Source organism: Sycon ciliatum, chromosome 1 (assembly GCF_964019385.1).
Source record: "Sycon ciliatum chromosome 1, ocSycCili1.1, whole genome shotgun sequence".
NCBI classification, from domain to species: Eukaryota; Metazoa; Porifera; class Calcarea; order Leucosolenida; family Sycettidae; genus Sycon; species Sycon ciliatum.
In genome coordinates this window covers 20,790,632-20,809,094 of record NC_088643.1, presented here as the reverse complement: position 1 = coordinate 20,809,094, position 18,463 = coordinate 20,790,632, and the positions used below count along the sequence as shown (strand labels likewise).

Genomic DNA, 18,463 nt, shown 5'->3' with positions numbered 1-18,463 from the left:
GGGGTAACCAGTACAGACAGCACGTTGCTTTGATAGAAGCAGACACTAGATGCACTGGTACCTTGAAGTGAAATTGGAGTTACTTTACCAACCAGCCTCAGCTACTGAGTACTGGGAACCCAGAGCCAACAGACATACCAACAACCTCAGCCATGAAAGCCATTATAGTAACGACACACTGGATTGTGGAGCCGAAACTAGTCCAACTTCCAAATGCTTTGGCAAGAAGGTAGCCTTCCAACAGGTTGCACACACACACACACACACATACACACACACACACACACACACACACACACACACACACTCACACACACGCACGCATGCACGCAGTCAATTCTGCCGCCACGAGTCCTATTCGGGACGGATACGAGAATAATAATAATAATAACTTGAAACTCGGGTATTGAGCCAATAAGAAAAGTAGAAAGGAAAAGGACATATCTGACTGTATAATAGTATCTAGTTACAGTGGTGGAGAGTTACTCTTAACTCGTTTCCATATGTCCTTTTCCTTTCTAATAATAATAATAATAATCGTGTGACGTACCGTCAAACGTCGTCCCGTCAGAGCCCGTCGTGTACGCATCTGGTGAAACGGCGGCAGTCACATTCAGATTGAACTGCGAGTCAATTGGCGTCTCAAGCGACTTGCTCCAGCGCAGCACGGGCTGTTGCAGAACGCTTGAGAAGCTAGGTGTGGCGGCGGCCGATTTACCAGCGCTCTCGGACTGCGCACGGAGGAATAGAGGAACACAGAGGTGCAGCAATACTTACTAACCCAATGCCAATCTGGTATAGGAATATTAATTTATTGGAATACTAATCTGCTATGGGAGTCGGCTGCAACAAAAACAGTTGGATATAAAAAGAGAGCCGAATGTAGCCGAAAAGCCCATGATCCTGGCATAGCCCTTCTATCAGCCCAACAAAAAGAACTGCGGGTAAAAATCGACTCGACAAAATGCCCAGATGGGAGGAAATCACTGAAACGCGATCGGAATCAGATATTACACCAGATACGAGATATCGCCCGGAACAACTCTGAAGCCCGCCTGGACTCCTTCGCTCAAGAAGTACACCAGATACGAGATATCGCCCGGAACAACTCTGAAGCCCGCCTGGACTCCTTCGCTCAAGAAGTAGAGAAGCTGAAAAAAAATGCAAGGGTCTTCCAAGCAGCCTCTTTGCTGCGGCGGCAGTCTCCCGCGCCATTGGTTGTTCATGACGCTCTTGGACGGATAATCGCCAACGATAAAGAAGCGGCAGAGAAGGTAGCTGACCACTTCAGGCAGCAGTTTCGGGATCCATCCGCAGTAAATGATATTCTGAGACCGCTGGGCTCGAAGTATCTTGAAGAAAGGATCAGCGCTGCGGAGGTTGCCCTGGCAATTAGATTACTGAAATCGCAGAGGGCAGCTGGGCCGGATGGCATCCCCGGGGACCTGATCAAGCATGCTGGTGAGAGGGTCGCACATGAGATCGCTGCCATTCTAAACCAATGTTTTGCGGATGGCAGTGGAATGGATCTTGGATGTGGAACACTAATCCCGCTCCCGAAACCAGGGAAACCCAGAGGGCCGCTAACCAGTATCAGGCCAATAATACTCTTGAACTCTATACGCAAATGCCTGTCAACAATCACACTTCGCAGGATTATGCCAAAGATTGACTCCTACCTATCTCCAACCCAGAGCGCTTCCCGTCCGGGTCGGAGTACCGCGGATATTGTCTGGTGTGGCCGGTGGCTGGCAGCCAAGGCTGAACGTTTCAAGTGGCAATGTACGGTCCTCGGAATGGATATGAGCAAGGCGTTCGACACAGTGCAGCGGGGAAGATTGGTGGAGGTAATGAAACAAATAGTTAACACAGATGAGGTACGAATGGTGGAGATGTTGTTGCACAACACAAGGCTAAGAGTGAAGATAAAGAATGCGCTCTCGGCAGAATTTCCAACATCAATAGGCATCCCACAAGGAGATAGTTTGTCGCCGGTGCTATTCACCTGTTATCTCGAAGCGACAATGCGTTGCCTGCGTCCCAGGATATCGCCAAGACCTGCCATACTGAATATTGGAGGGACAGCCTACACGACTGTCGATATGTCCATACCTTGCGAAACAGCATACATGGACGACGTTAACCTGTACTCCACGGACCGTCAACATCTAGCGTGCGCACTAACAGAGGCAGAGGTAGTGTTCAAAGAGTGGAACCTCAACATCAACCCTACCAAGACCGAGTGGACCCATCTATACCAAGAAGAGGATGTTGCAAGAAGAGGTGAGGAACGATGGAGGTCCACCCGGTTGCTTGGTTCACTGTACGGAGTCACAGAAGACCTCAAGCGCCGGCGCCAGCAAGCCGCAGCTGCCTTCAACACACTTGTCAACCTGTGGATGCGGAGACAAGTTATCTCTGAAGCAACCCGCCTGAGGTTGTTTGATGCATTTGTGCTATCTATTTTGACCTACAACTGCGGCGTGTGGGTGCTTTCATCCCGGGATGCTACAGCAATGGATGCGTTCCACAGAAAGCAGCTCCGCCGTCTATTAGGGATATCTTACCCGGAAATTATCTCCAACACAGACCTATATGCCCGCTGCAATGCCGAGCCAATATCCGTACTAAGCAGAAGAGCACGGTGGAAACTGTTTGGTCATATTCTACGCCTCCCTGAAGCAACTCCAGCGCAGGTGAGCATGACAGCGTATTTCCAGCGACAGAATCGGGGCTGGCTCGGACGCCCGCGCATCACCCTACCAGTGGTGATAGACAACGAATTAGCTAAGGCAACGTCCATGCGTCTCCGGAGTCTGAAGGACCTGGAGACACTGCGTTTGGTGGCTCGGAACAGGCAATCATTCAACGATATAATCGCACAGGTCACATTGTAGAGTGCAGATCACCTAGTGCTTTCAACAATAATAACGTACTTCCACATTATGGGAATTTGGTATAACCCCACACCCGTCATTGTTGAATATTCGATAATAGCGTGGATTTCCCCAACAATAATTATATTTTCTTTTTTTGTTATCCTCTCCCATGCCGTTGTACATAAGCGGCTTGCCGCGGATATGTCAATACTACTACTACTACTATGGGAAGATGATGAATGTTGAAATCTGTACTCATTTAACTAACTACATGGACTTAAAGAATACTAGTACATGTACATGCCAATCTGGCCTCGCCAAAATACAACTGCAGGTAGGTGGCACATAATACAGACAGGAGCTGTAGTTTCTTTGCTCCGGTACACATTAAAAACACCCAGCACGTAGCAATCCACAGGGCACAGCATGATTATAGTACACTGCGCGTATAGCGTCAAGCAGAATGAAACGCTTACCTCAACGGGCACTGTCGAGGTGGTAAAACCTGAATTCAGTCATGGCAGAACAGGAAAGGCAGAGGTGAAAATTACGCCGGTCAAATATGCAACCAGTTTCTACACCAAGTTATATTAGGAATGGTTGAAATCGGGACGACAAGAACACACTGCATCTCGACACACAAAAATCCAGAGCTTGTCCAAAGGAAATGAGGCGGTGCGACAAACACTACAGGGAATATGGTGCATGTCTTCTGTATTCGTATTTATGGTCTCTCCATAGGCCCTGGCCTACTTTGAGGGAGTGTGCAGGCAGAGTTTTGATTTTAAACATTGTTTTTTTTACTATTCCACAACCACAATGCCAATGAACATGACTGTGATGCGGGCGATTTTAACAAGCCATGGTGCTGCGCAATGCATCAAACTATAGCACTTACTGCCAGACGTGTCACACGTCGCAAGTTCCCCATCAGTGTTGATCCTGTGCACGCAACACCCAAAACACCAAGAATTCGCCGTAAGTTACCGGGCAGTAGAGTGCCGATTCTCTGTGCCCCTCTGTAGCAGGGCAGTCTCCACGGGTGTGGATAAGCAGTATGTTTGGATATTAAAGGGAGCAAGCACGCACGCATCCATCTAAAACATGCACATTTCCCCAGCAACAGATAGCACAGCACACGATGCAAAGAAAGTGCATACCTCCCTGCCACGCGTCTTCTTGAAGGCGTGCTGCAGAACGATGGCAGAAATGTCGGTGGCACCAAGTCCACGTCGGGCTTAGTTTCCACTGCAGCAGCAGCAGCAGCTGCCATGGCAGATGCTGTAGCCGTAGCCATCACTAGTTGACCGTTACACAGGGTCAGGCTGCTGCCGTCGTCCGTACTCTCGTCGGCGTTAGCGCTGCCCGGACCCTCCGAGAACAGTGCCACCGACTGCGGAGGTGACATGACTCTGCTATTGTTGTCGTTGCCGTGAGAGACGTGCGGCTGGCTGTCAGAGAAGAGAGCTGCGGACTGCGACGCCGAACGGCACTCAGATACCGACACATCCCTCTCGGATACCGACACATCCCTCTCGGATACCAACACATCCTTCTCGGGTGATGCCGGCGACGCTACTGCGGCTGTGTGTTGATACGATGGGAACTGAGCTGATGGCAATTCAGCCGGTGACTGCAGAACACTGCCAGAAAGAAGCTCTCCCAATGGCACGGGCTGAGATTTAGCATGTTCATCACTTGGCGATCCAGGCGCGTGTAGCGCCAGTCCGGGTGATGCGTTCTCCGGGGACTTTAGGCACAGCGGTGGCAAGGCACCCGGCGGGCTGGGAGAGAACAAATCAGCGGACGTGTCCACAACGCCGCCATTGCACTCAGTGCATGCCGCACGGCCGTCAGTGCCCGGTGCCGTGTCAGCTACGAATACATCGTCTTCGGTGTCAGCAAGCGCATATTCTGCGGTAGTTGCTGCTGCTGGACCAGCCGGCAATGACAGGGAATTCGCCTTTCGGCATTCCTCGGCTGTTCTGTGGTCCAAGCACACAAATTCTGGCCACCGGGATGAGTCTCGTGCAATATCTATAGGGTGGCACATACAAACACGCACACGTGTACACACACACACACACACACACACACACACACACACACACACACACACACACACCATGTACACACACACACACACACACACACACACACACAGTATTGTCCACTCACCTAAAAAGACTTCCAATTTGACATCACGCTCATGGTCTGCCACACTAGTTCATTATACAAATGACTCGCTGGCACATGAGGATCGATTCAATTTCTGATGAAACCTACACATTTACACATTTTGAACTTTCAAGTTTAGCTTATATTTCACTTCTTTTCGATCTTGCATGGTTTGCACTCACCGGAATCGAATTTGTCTACGAGAAGGGAGAAAAATCCAGATCTCCTTTGATCAGCTATAGTTGTGCTTGTTTTCACATCTTCATCACTCTCAACAATTCGCTCGCTGTTCAATTTGATGGGAGCCAATTCTGAAGATTGGCTGCACGTCAGCTGAAGTGCGGACATGACATTTTCATTACAGCTGGCTCAGAAAAAGGCAAGTAAACCCAACTTGCAAACCCGAATCCCCATTCCATTTGAGTGCAACATCTCAGGGTGTATTCAAAACAATTTCATCATGACTTTCATCATGTGTATCTTTCTGGACAAGACCATTCTCATTCTAGCATGATCTGACCAGCTGACCAGATACACGCGGAACATGCTGGACGTAGCGTGCTCGAATTTCCCGCCAAATGCTCCCCATGCCATGGCCCACCGCGTACCGGTGCACCCTACGTCGCGGAGCATGGCAACAACGCAGTTGCCATAACGTAACCCAGGACGCTACATAGACCCACACGTACTGTATGCGTGCACGGCTTTGCACGCTTGCCAAAAAAAATCAGCAGCAAAATGGGAAAGCTCAGTTCAAAACATCCAAAGCGTTTCGCAGGTGTCAATGAAAGTCAAATGTTTGGATGTGAAAGATTTGTTTCTCCTTGCGCAAAGTTTGAGCTCGAATTATAACCCTTTGGCTGACTCTTTTGTGGCATCGGTCTGGCATGGTAAGGCACCAATGATATGGCTCCGCTGTAAATGCTGTCCGAAACCCAGTGGATGCTGTGCGTTCATTTCTTGCAGGCAGCGTATAGGAAAGGTGCCACAGGAGGTGCGAGGAAAAAGGCTGGTACGTGACAAGAGCATTGAAAACTTGGTGAAGCAGTAGGGGTCACTTGTTCACCTACATAGGTACATGTATATGCTAACATCATGGTCAGCAGCTGCAATGTGATGTTATATGCAAGCACAGTTTAGACACTTTACGTGTTGCACTCGCTGTACATGTAAATGAAATTTACCAAACTCCACCACACCTTCAACTTGCCATTTCAAATCCGTACATGTACAGTACGTGTGAAAGTCGAATCATAAGTCAGTGTTCCTAATCATTGATACACCCTGGCGTGACAACTTTGTAAGGAATCGCAATGATGAGAACTGCGCTACTGCCGAGCGCCGACGAAGAATGACACTCACAGGCTAGAAATCCACCCAGTACTGAGTACCGGTATGAATGTGGCCACTCGACTACACATAGACTGTAGCATTTGTTGAAATAAGAACGGCAAGGACTCTGACCCCCCCCCCCCCCCCCCCCCCCGCATTCTTCAGCGCCCGACAGTACTGCAGTGATATCAGATCTATATGATATCAGATCTATGTGGTGTAGATGCAGACCTACTAGTACCCGCAACCGGCTCACCTTACTACTGAGTCGTTGCCTCTGATCTTCTCGGAGGCGAGTCACTTCCCGCCATGCACTTCCTCCTCCACGCGCTGTACATCAGCTTTCCTCTCCACCAACTCCTTCTCCAGTATACACTTTTCTTTCTGCTGGTCGTCAACTAAGTCATGCGCCCTGCGAATTTCCCCCTCCTTCTTCAACAGCAGATCCCTGAGTTCCATGGCCAACTCCTCCGGGCGTTGCACCTCACCAACAGCCTGCTCGGACTCCTTTACATCGGGCAGAGACTGCTGTACATCTGTTATTGCAGATACCAGTAGATCACTACTCATGTAATAGGTTTTTCATTTGACCCGACGAGACCATACGACGCTTGCAGACCACAGCACGAACAGTTCACCAGCCACACTCCACGAAAGCAAGTAGTATTACTCCTGACAAGTCTTGTTTCAAGCGTCGTATGGTCTCGTCGGGTCAAATGAAAAACCTATTACTACTATTTGACGGACCTATTGATTATGGCAACAAAGAATTATCACTACTCATGGCATGCATGTTCTGTTTGCTTGTTTTCTGTTTTGCACACAAAGGCCCGAAGACAGAGCTGACGGAGGAGCAGAAGCAAGAGATCAGAGAAGCGTTTGATCTGTTCGATAGCGATGGAACTGGCACTATCGACACAAAGGAACTCAAGGTGAGGTGCTGGTGTCAATACAAGATGACTGTGTGTGTGTGTATGTGTGTGTGTGTGTGTGCGCGCACGCACGCACATGTGTGCGTGTGTGTATTAAAGTCTTCAAAGAAGACCTTTCTAATACATATCAACCACTGCGCCTTCAAACCTGCATTTCAGACTACATGTACCTTTCGTGCGCTCATATCCTCAAGCCATTTTTTCTTCTCTTTTTTTACGCAGGTTGCAATGCGTGCACTTGGCTTTGAGCCCAAGAAGGAAGAAATCAAGCGCATGGTTGCGGACATTGACAAAACTGGCTCAGGTGAGGTCACATCGTCCGTTCTGATACCGTCCGTGCGAATTATGTCACCTGAAGGGTTTTTTGAAAAGAAAGGCTGGAAATGGGGTTGAGGAAATGCACTGCTAGCGTAGTGAGGAATTGCGACTCGGTGTTTGTGTGGCTGCACGGGGGCAGTGGAGGATGTCCTTTTTTCCTTATTTGGACTTCACTTGCAACTGACTCTCTTTTCTTTCTTTTGCATCATGTGCTTCACAGGCACGATTGACTTCAATGACTTTCTTCAGCTGATGACGAGCAAGATGGTGAGATTGTTATGAACTACCCGTAACAGACGCCACTGCTTACTCATCCACGTGAAATTCTACGTATATGCTAGTGAATGGAGTGCTGAAGAAAACTACCTGTATTTTACGTCATGATACATCTATCTTCCCCCCCCCGCAAGACACGCACAAAAAGCTGCGAAAACAGAAACCACGCGCCTTGTGTCCTTGACTATGTACTCTTTGTTTCTGCTTGCATTGATACTTTTTTCGGGGTTCCCCATTAAAACTGCTATGTGCTGTTCAGTGTATGTACTGACAGTCTGTAACAGTTTTGTGTGAGAATAGTTCTTTGTGATAAATAGTTGATATTTTGTGTGTTTCTATTTTTGCAGGGCGAGAAAGATTCAAAAGAGGAAATCCTGAAAGCTTTCCGGTTATTTGATGAAGATGAAACTGTGAGTGTTGTGTCCGTGCGTTTACGATCAGTTGTGTAGTTGTCGGACTTGTGATTTCTGACTGGCTCTTGTAATGACTGAATGAGTGCGACAGGCAGACAGACAAGAGAACCCCTCCCCCTCTGTTGGCGGGGGGGGGGGGGGGGGTAAAGAGAGAGTGAGTGAGTGAGATGCTGGAGTAGTGAGGTATGTTTGTTTGTACGTAGCACGAAACGCACCTGAGACACGTGATGTGAGTTTTTGCTGTCGGAGACCCCATCTGCAGAGTTGCACACTCTTGGGGGGCTATATACTCTTGACACAAGTTGCCAGTACTCGTAATCATATTTGGACCGTCTGAGTGCACTCTCTTTATTATGTTGTATCTATCGGGACCCGACGTCACGCCTTGATTGGGTCTATTGGAAGATATCTTCTTATGCTGGCAATGTCTTCTGTTCCTTGACTGTCTTAGGGGAAGATATCATTCAAGAATCTTAAACGTGTCGCCAAGGAGCTTGGCGAAAATCTTACCGATGAAGAACTGCAGGTACGGGCAAGGCTTCATAGTTGTATGCAGAGCGCGACGGACTTAAACTGTCCTCTATTTTGTGTCTAGTGCTGCTGCTGCTGCTGCTGCCTGCACAAGCGAAAATCTAGCAATTCTCTTTTTCTGGTATTTCCATGTATGCAGTGTTGAGGAATAATCCGATCTCCAGTGCTGCTAGCTGCGAAGCGTAAAACAAGTGTGCTGATGAGCCCAGGTTCCCAATGACGTTGTCTTGTATGTTGCCCGTGTTCTGCAGGAAATGATCCAGGAAGCGGACCGGGATGGCGACGGTGAGGTAAACCAGGACGAGTTTCTTCGCATCATGAAGAAGACGAGCTTGTACTAGACCCCTGTGCACGCCGTCCCGCTCTACACCCCTGTGTACGTCCCGGCTCGCTCTACACCCCTGTGTACGTCCCGGCTCGCTCTACACCCCTGTGTACGTCCCGGCTCGCTCTACACCCCTGTGTACGCCGTCCCGCTCTACACCCCTGTGTACGCCGTCCCGCTCTACACCCCTGTGTACGCCGTCCCGCTCTACACCCCTGTGTACGTCCCGGCTCGCTGTAAAACACTCCCTTAGGGTTGTGGGTAACCTGCAAAATTATATTTTCCCGGAAGTCATGAAACAAATTGATATCGGCTGGCCTGATGTTTTATATTAGCGCTCACCCTCTACAGCCTTTGTTGATCAATGTGCGGTATGCTTTTTTTTTAGTCTTAATGTATCCTCTCATGCTAGATGCAGCGCTGTTGACACTGTTGTTTTTCTCAACGCGTTCCTACTCAGAATACAATCATGATGAAATGTGATCGAAGGTTGCTGTTCGAGGCAAACGAGGTCCGTTCTTCTGTTGTCATGAAAATTCATAGGATAGTGTATATCAGTTAGGACTTTTCAACGTAGCATAGTTTTTCAGAATTCTGTTGTTCTTGTTTCTCTCTTCTCTATTAGTATTTTGTTTCCCTTTCATCCACCTGAACTTGCTCACGCCGCTCTCTGCATCCATGCGTTCTTGGACCTTTGACTGTTTTGAAAACAAGAATATTTGCCATTAATTGGCCACCAGCAGGTGATGTGGTTGCTAGTTAGAATCTGAACACACCTTCACAACAGTTTGCCCAAACAGTGTTCGCCTATCGGTAGGACTGAACCACCAAGGGTACACAACTAACAGGGTACAACAACGTTTATGGGGTATACAACAGCTAATGAACTGGGCAGCGTTCTATAGCCACTGACTACATGAGACTGTGTGAGAGTAGAGGATATTGCCACCAAACTAGCTCATTCACGAAAGACATGTAAATCAAATGCTGTACAAGACGTGATCAGACAAAGAAAAATAGTTGTGGGTTGTGCGTGGAGTAACATGGGTCCAAAATCCAAATGGAAGTGGGTAGTCAAGCGAAAGAAAATGAGCCGGTCATATAGAAAGGGTGGGGGTAGTTGGACAAGATCAAGAAAGAGAAAACCAAATTGTACACTAAACAAAAAGCACGAGACTAGAAAAGGAAACCTAAGAGGAGAGACAAGGCACTGTGTATATCGTGAACAGGGAGCCGTACCCAAACCAGTTTTGCATGGGTAACATCACGGCTCCCTAACTATAAAGGAGAAGGCGATGAGCAAATAAGTATTCTTTCATTCTGTCGAGTCATATCGTAAATAATAATGGGGATGACACTTTTGTATAGTTCCATGCTGAGAAAATCATTGAAGCGTATGTGATCATAGAATCGGGTTATTTATGATGAAACGTATGATGAGTAGAAAAAGTACCAAAAGTACAAGGGCTCTAAGAAAAACTCAAACAAGATTATTTCTTCCTCTTCTCCTTCTCCATTTGCTGGGCTTTGGCAGCTTGTGCTTGGGCCGTCTGCGCCTCCGAGCGATGTTGACGGAATGCGGCAATCTCATCCTCCTGCGCGGGTGCAGAAAGCAGTAGCAAGAGAAAATCAACCGGTGTGAAAGAGTGATGCAACAGGCTAGGGATGATGTGTTGGATCATTATGCCGCCAGCAAGAGCTGTATTGTCCGATGTCAAGTCCACACCGGTGTTTGAGTGTAAAAGTAGCCTAGTGTTTAGTCACTACAATCATATCAGTAAGTTAGTAACAAGAGTACCGTATTTCCCGTGACACGGGGATACATAACAATCACTCTCTCTCTCTCCCCGTCTTGGAGACACAATGTCACATTCCAGTCTGTTCGATGGAAACCAATGCTTGGGGCATAAGACGCAAGGGCAATCAGGCTCCATTTTCGGAGAAGAAAACAACAATAATTATCTTGTTCCCGTAGCTATGCAGAAGACGTTACTTCAGTAACGTCTGGCGCTAGCCAGGGTCCACACAGCTTTAATTTGGTATTTGTTTGTGTGTTTGTTTGTTTGTTTGTGTCACGCCTGGCGCTATCCGTATCTGACGGCAAAAAAAGCATAGGATGTTATAAATTTTTCAATTCTCCTATTTTTTTTTCAGGCATATCCTGGGATTCGAACCCGCACTATCGCCCTACATGCATTCCCCCATACACTTCGCATTCACACCCATTCTTCCAAGTTGCTTCACGTTATTATCTTGCGTTTGAAAGCCCTATTTGAATATTGCAGGCAGCTGTATGTGGCCAGCTGTGTTTGATGGTACGGTACGGGAGACGGTGTCGTATTACCCTCGATCGTACCTGTCCCGTACCTATCCCCTACCGTACCGTGCCATCAAAGACGGCTGGCCACAATGCATATTCAAATATGGCTTTCAAATGCAAGATCACAATGTGAAACAACTTGGAAGAATTAGTATGTGTGCGAAGTGTATCGGGGGATGCATGCAGGGCGCGCGATAGTGCGGATTCGAATCCCAGGTTATGTCTTAAAAAAAAGGATTTTTTTAAAGAATTTATAACATCCCTATGCTTTTTTTTTATCTAGGTCATCAAGGAAAAAAAGCATAGCGTAGGGCCCTGAGCTTCCAAGCTCTCTCGTTGACTCCTGGACATACCGTATTACTTAGAGATAGATAGATAGATAGATAGATAGAGAGAGAGAGAGAGGCGAGAGTGAACAAAATTGTTCAATATAGGTGTACTACCAGAAGGTTGAATTCATTACAGATTGAGAGAGTTAAAAGGGTAAAAGTCTGAAGAAGAAAAGGACTATCACCACCACCCCAGGACTTGAACTAAGGACCTTCAGTTTGGACAATGATGCTCTACCACTAAGCTATGGGGTGGTCGCTATCCCAGAAGAGACCCACCCAACATTCTCTTCAGGCCATGAGACCCGGGTTTTCCTGAAAACTGCACAGGCTGGTGGAAAGGTTACCGACAAGAAAGACTCCACGAGTCAACATTCTCTTCAGGCCATGAGACCCGGGTTTCCTGAAAACTGCACAGGCTGGTGGAAAGGTTACCGACAAGAAAGACTCCATGAGTCAACATTCTCTTCAGGCCATGAGACCCGGGTTTCCTGAAAACTGCACAGGGTGGTGGAAAGGTTACCGACAAGAAAGACTCCATGAGTCCAAACAGCACTGTACATGTATCAAGAGATTCCCGGCCATTCCCGTATGCACTGAGTACTCTACTCACCAGAGCTGCCTTGGTCTCCTCCATTTCGGACCTCTTCTCCGTCACCATCTTCTTTAGTGCCTCCATCTTATCATAAATCTAGACGGAGCAGAACGAAGGGACCGGTCATAACAAAAGAAAAGGGTAGACGTTGAAATCGTGAGAAACGGAGTCCTGTGCATGTCCCATAACGAAACTACAACAGGATGCCAAGTTGCAAACAAATACAATAACGCCCACCCACATCCGATCGAGGTAGAATCAACGACAGGAAATGTAGAGCAAACCTTCAGCACAAAGTATTATTGTTCAACTGAAAGGGCACACTTCTCCATCAGAACAAGACAGTGCACACACACTGTGCGTTTAGTGATTAGCAGACCTATGCTGGGGGCTTTGGAAGGCAGCTAATATTGTACTATGTTAGCAAAAGCAATGCGGCAGTGTACTCCACATACACCCTTTTCAGCAATACTAACCGCGGCGCTTAGTAGTTCGCGAGCCCTAAAATTTCACCCACTTTGAAAAATCTACACAACAGCCCAGAAATGATGTGGCGCTTATTTCAGACAGGCGGTGATGAAAGACCGGCCCTATTTCCAGAACAACCAGTACCTGCTGGACAAAGAAGTTTGGACTCACCTCTTTCTCTTGCTTCTTCAGCTGTGTCTCAACAGCAGACACTTTCTCAACAAACTTTATCTTCATGTTTTCTTCTGCCTGGCTCATCTCCTTGAGGTGCTCCTCGCGCTTGGTTTGCAGCAAATCAGACAGTCTATGGGGAAGAGAGGACAATCCAAAGACACTCGATTACAAAGAGAAAGAGAGAAACGAGCATGAAACACTGAGGTTTATCATCGCGATCAAAGACTGAACAGCATAGGGCTCAATAACGACTTCTGAGTCTAATCAGACCGGACCCACTCTGCCCATAGCGACGTGTATGATGTGGTGGGTGGACCCCTCGTGTTGCACCCAGGTGTGATTTGTTCCTGTGCCAGGAGTGGGTCCCTGACCAGGAGGGCTCAGTCCAGTCACTACCGGTGGATGTGTCACTATGCTGTGACGCAAAACCACCCAAACGTGTATGGATCCATACAAAAACGGGATCCAACTAGATGCAAAAGTCGGCATCGCCCTGACTCCGGGCTGGCTGTGACATAGCACTTTCAAACCATATTCTTTTGCCGCTCTGACACCCTGTAGACTACAGATTGCCTATGGAGAGTTGAAGAGTATGCAGGATATTGCCAATGCCCACCGCGGGGAAACCACATCAACTAGCTGGGCTGTGCATGTGTAGTCGGGTACCCATGTTAACCACGAACCTCACAAGTAATCACATAAGGAAATAGTTAAAAACCTGATCGAGTATCATGCACATGCACGTATTGTATTGTCTGCAATGTTAGCAGCACTGTACAATGTATAAAATAGCTCAAAACAGAATGTCAAGAGTACGAATTTTTGGCCCGAAAAGGTGTTGGGGGGGGGGGGGGGGGGGAGGGGAGAGAAGGGCCTTAGACCCCGGTGTGGCTAACATCCTGGAAAATGATGCACATGTACATCGTGACGTTCGATTTCTTAGAAAACTTTACCTGTGTTGATCGCAAAAATTCACCCGAAGAAAACGCTATCACAAATTATGTACTGCAGCAAGAAATCACAACCATTACCGCTACCCCCCCCCCCCCCCCCAGTTTTACTAACTTCGTCTGGTGCGTTCCTATCATACATTCAATAGATTATTGGTTGGAGGAAAGTAATCGTATTCGACTTGAAAAGTAATGGTATGAAAGGCCTAGTCGAAACTATAATGGCTTCTGTGCTTTGTGTGCTGATCGTACATGCACAATGCACATTCACGCTCACCTGACTGGCTCATCTGACTCTCCAGCGGGCGAGTAGCCCAGCTTCTTCAGGGCTGAACGCCGGAATGTCTCGTAGTGGACTGCATGCGTGGACTCGCGCAGATCCTCCATGTTGGTGCGGATGAGCATCTCGCGCAGCTGTATGAAGTCGCAGTGACTTTCGTTTTCCACTGCAGAGGAATACGTGCGCATAGGGAGGTTGCAGTGTTTCGTCAACAAACCCATAGTGTTGTGAGCCTAGAAAACCCTCCTTTCGTGGTCTACCCATCCAAACTCATCTCTCTCTCTCTCTCTCTCTCTCTCCCTCAAACACACACGGAGGTGGAAACTCAGCTCTGAAAGGGCCAGCATGATGATTGCCCTTACCTTCCACAGTACCCCACGGGTACAGACGCGCCCTGACCTTCTGGCCGTTGATTTCAATTTCGTCACGACTGCCAATAACGGCAAAGGGCATGATCGCCTGGGCAAAGCAATCAACAAGAGAAATGTGAACACAAGCAACAAAGTTTCATATGAAAGTTGGTTGCTCTCAACATGGGGCAGCTTGCTTCCTTAGTCCTAGCACCTGACTCGAAGCATGTGCTCCCAAGGACGCGCTGTAAGCAATGAACTATTTTACTTGAAATAAATAAATATCGTGAAAAATTCCCACCACTGTTACAGGGGTGTAGCAGCCGGTCCGGCCTTTTTCGCCCGACCACGGCCAAAAGTGCCCAGAACGCAGGATTTTGCACCCTAATTTCACTGTTTTCCCGGGTGACAGTCCCCGCACCCCCCCCCCCCCTCCTGCCGGACCACCTCCAAAAGCGGTGCTACGCGCCTGCTGTACTATTTCCCTGAGCTTCATGTGCAGATGAGTTCATCATCATGCCATAGAGGATGTCATGGGATCAAAGATACACACTGTCCAAACCTCAACCGCAGGTGGAATCCTGACAATTTGAGTATTGCTCACTTCAAACTCATAAAGTTACCGCTTTCTTAGAGCTTTCTCCAAAGAAATCTGCTTACATGAAAAATGTGTTGGATTCCTGTTGATGCTTCAAAAGCTAGCAAGTAACAGTTGGAATTCAAAGTCCGCTGCACGCTATGCAGTACTGGTTAGTTCCATGCACGCGAAATCAATATGTCTATAAATGATGTATAACTTACTGCAAGTCTGCGTGACAATGCAAGCATGTTGACATACATAATGTGTTGTGGGCACATGTTTGGATAATAATAACTTCCCGATATTTTATAAGAAGTTTTCAAGGTGGTTTGTGGTTCGAATTATCAAGATTCCACCCTTACTTCCCAGTGTTTCATATGCAATAATCTATTTGAAGGAACTGAAAACAATTGGGGTACAGGAATGTGGAAGAATCGAGGGATGTGCTAACTAACGTTCATTTTCTCGTTGATTTCCGCCACCGTCTTGTCATCAGTCGGGAAGCGATAGATCTGGATGCCATTGTGCTCGAGGTCTTGAATGATGCGCTTCTTGAAGCGCTGTAGTTCATTTTTCGCAATCGTGTCAGCTTTGGAGATAACGGGTATGATATTAACCTGGAACAGGAAAGGAACGAGAAAGAAATGACAAAATTAATGTTTAGCAATTGATGAACTTAAAAAAAATAGCCACAGCAGCAAAGTAATGACAGTCACAGAGCCTGGAAAAAAAGTACTTCAGTACCTTCAAGAAAGCGCAGAGTGCGAACGACAAGATCATGTTAGCAGGTAATCTTCTTCTGGACTAACAATCATACCCAGCACTCACCCTGGACTGAAGCTGCTGCATGCATTTGATATCCAATGCCTTTAGTCTGCAGACATGGAAGAAAGGAAAGCGCAAAGTAAAGTTGATATAGTAAAGGTCAACCACAGTCAGGTATGGCCCGAATGCTGCGGCAAACGCCTGGAACATAAACACTTTGCTGTGTGTGTGTGCCTGTGTGTGTGTGTGTGTGTGTGTGTGTGTGTGTGTGTGTGTGTGTGTGTGTGTGTGTGTGTGTGTGTGTGTGTGTGTGTGTGTGTGTGCGCGCGCACGCGCGCGCGTGTGTGTGCATTGCAAACCTCACACTCAACACTGCCACTGCACACCTAGGCTGAGAGCACGCCATCACTTCACAAACAGCAAGGGTGCGAAGCACAATGGTGCAGTTCAGCTTATGGTGACAATGAAACTTGAAACGCCGAACACTGCTGCTGATCTTCTACTATGTGTGGGCTATGATGTAGACATAAATTTGGAGCTGCATCTGACATAGTGACATTTTATCAGTCGACATTCGTAGCAGAGCAAGGTAGTACATGGTATTATATTATGGGTAGGCAGGCAGAGAGACAAACAGAAGAAAGAGGGATAAGAACCAAAGAGGCTTACGAGTGTCCGGTGGGTGAAATAAAGTAGATGCAGACGTGTATTCTGGTGTCGCGGAATTGGTGCAGGTTACGCTGAATCCTCAACTCTTCCTGTAGGTGCCTGTCAAACTGCTTCTCAATGTACTCCACAACAGGGCCAGCACTGCAAAACAGAAGGCAGAATTGGAGAAGGATGCAAATTTATCAAGTGGATCAGTGCACACACACACACCGAAATTTCCGCGCTACCGAACCGTTGATTTTGGGAAATACCGAAAAATATTACACCACCGAAAATTCCCGGGTCTGCAGTAGTCACTAGTCATCATCACCTACCTGTCTGTTTTCTCCACCTGGTCACCGTACCCGACTGTGTCAATGACCGTCAGCTGCAAGTTTACTTGACTTTCCTTCAGATCTAAGAACAGGGTAAAGAGTTGGAGACATGGCACGTGAATGAGTGTTGAACGGTTGACACCTCCCGTGGCCCTCATATCGAACTCCTGCCTTAGTTAGAGGTACATGTACGGGTACTTGGCTCTGGGCTTTGGCTGCTTGATCCTCGTTCAACTCCAACTGAGACAAAATTTAAGAGTGAAAAGTCTGAATGTTTCCGTCATTGGCCACCATCAGCAAAAGCTGCCCTGCATAAACTATAACCAAGTATTAGTATACATGATTGTACATGCTTACTACTACAAGCAACCGGAGAAAACGGGCGTGCATGCATGCTGCAGCTTCACTCACGATACGTGTTCTCTTCCAGTGTAACTCCCTTGGGAAGCTCAGAGCAGTGGTTGTCTATACAGGGAGCACATAAAACACAAAACCCAGCAACCTCAAGCACTTTGAATTGCTCAGAAGGTAGAAGACAACAAGAGTAATGGAAACAGCAAATAGCGAGCACTGAACACCACGAATATCACATGCTTACCAGCCAGATCAGCTTTGAAAAGTGTGTCCATCAGTGTTGACTTGCCAATGCCAGTCTCACCTGAAGGGAGACAAAATTCCCAAGTTACAAACGTGGAAGTGAGGCAGCTACAAGCATAATACCGTACTTGCGCGATTACAGCCCTCTCTTGAATAGTGCCCTATCTCGAATAGTGCCCCAGTCTCTAAGAGCCAGTGAAAAACTAAAGCCTTCTCCTGAACTGTGCCCCCCTGCCCCCCCCCCCCCCCCCGGGCTTGCAGCAAAGCGCATGTCCAAGTTTGGTGTTCTTTTGCTAATGTTCTTGTCCATGTCATTGCATTGGTGGTTTCAGGATCAGAATCGCAGTTCTTGTTGCCCTTTCTGTTGAGTCCTGATAGTTAACAGTACACTTTACTGTCCCTCCAGAAACTTGTGGAGACATTTCGGAAATATCGCGGAAAAAGTGGCGAGGTAAAATACCACAAATTGCGGGGGAAAATTGCGGATTTTGTCAAACATTGCGGGATTATTGTGGTAAAATTGCGGAAATTGCGGCCGATTTTGGTGCTATACTGGGTACTTGTACTGTAGTGCGGTATGATGTACGAGTCGTACAGCATAAATCATGTAAATCATGCATGACAAAACAGAACGTGTGCTGCGCTGACTGTGTTCAACTGCCTGACAGGAGCTTGCAAGACAGCTTTCCTCCATCCTCGGACAACACTCGACGCGAGCCTTATTTTGTGACTTGTCAGCCGCTGATTTGCCCAGAAACTGGAGGGACAGACTTTAGGCTCTGTTTTTCTTTGGTTTCTTTGTTTTTATGCCGGATGACGTAAATGTACCAGCATTGAAAAACTAGTGCCCTGTCTTGAATAGTGCCCCATCTCAGCATCTGTGATGAC

General features: G+C 47.5%; 3 protein-coding genes across 3 annotated transcripts in view; 1 reads left to right on the top strand and 2 right to left on the bottom strand.

Annotated features, from left to right (window-relative positions):
- LOC135817495 (platelet binding protein GspB-like) overlaps positions 1-5,517 on the bottom strand; it is a 37,735-nt gene extending 32,218 nt beyond the window's left edge. Inside the window, exons 1-5 of the mRNA XM_065330696.1 lie at positions 5,240-5,517; positions 4,040-4,916; positions 3,778-3,821; positions 3,356-3,384; positions 551-731 (exon numbers count right to left, since the gene is read on the bottom strand). Coding sequence (XP_065186768.1) covers positions 551-731; positions 3,356-3,384; positions 3,778-3,821; positions 4,040-4,916; positions 5,240-5,405 — 1,297 coding nt within the window. The 5' untranslated portion in view covers positions 5,406-5,517. The remainder of the gene's footprint in view (positions 1-550; positions 732-3,355; positions 3,385-3,777; positions 3,822-4,039; positions 4,917-5,239) is intronic.
- Positions 5,518-5,801: 284 nt separating this feature from the next.
- On the top strand, positions 5,802-9,926 carry LOC135817512 (uncharacterized). The gene is made up of 8 exons (XM_065330719.1): positions 5,802-5,947; positions 6,024-6,069; positions 7,218-7,321; positions 7,544-7,625; positions 7,860-7,906; positions 8,263-8,325; positions 8,780-8,854; positions 9,111-9,926. The coding sequence occupies exons 1-8, from the start codon at positions 5,945-5,947 to the stop codon at positions 9,198-9,200; spliced, it is 510 nt and encodes a 169-aa protein (XP_065186791.1). The 5' UTR covers positions 5,802-5,944; the 3' UTR covers positions 9,201-9,926.
- Positions 9,927-10,057: 131 nt separating this feature from the next.
- LOC135817503 (septin-6-like) overlaps positions 10,058-18,463 on the bottom strand; it is a 9,901-nt gene continuing 1,495 nt past the window's right edge. The window contains exons 3-13 of the mRNA XM_065330708.1: positions 17,577-17,636; positions 17,390-17,443; positions 16,979-17,060; positions 16,665-16,805; positions 16,059-16,104; positions 15,686-15,847; positions 14,663-14,759; positions 14,298-14,466; positions 13,068-13,200; positions 12,447-12,524; positions 10,058-10,779 (exon numbers count right to left, since the gene is read on the bottom strand). Coding sequence (XP_065186780.1) covers positions 10,675-10,779; positions 12,447-12,524; positions 13,068-13,200; positions 14,298-14,466; positions 14,663-14,759; positions 15,686-15,847; positions 16,059-16,104; positions 16,665-16,805; positions 16,979-17,060; positions 17,390-17,443; positions 17,577-17,607 — 1,098 coding nt within the window. The 5' untranslated portion in view covers positions 17,608-17,636 and the 3' untranslated portion in view covers positions 10,058-10,674. The remainder of the gene's footprint in view (positions 10,780-12,446; positions 12,525-13,067; positions 13,201-14,297; positions 14,467-14,662; positions 14,760-15,685; positions 15,848-16,058; positions 16,105-16,664; positions 16,806-16,978; positions 17,061-17,389; positions 17,444-17,576; positions 17,637-18,463) is intronic.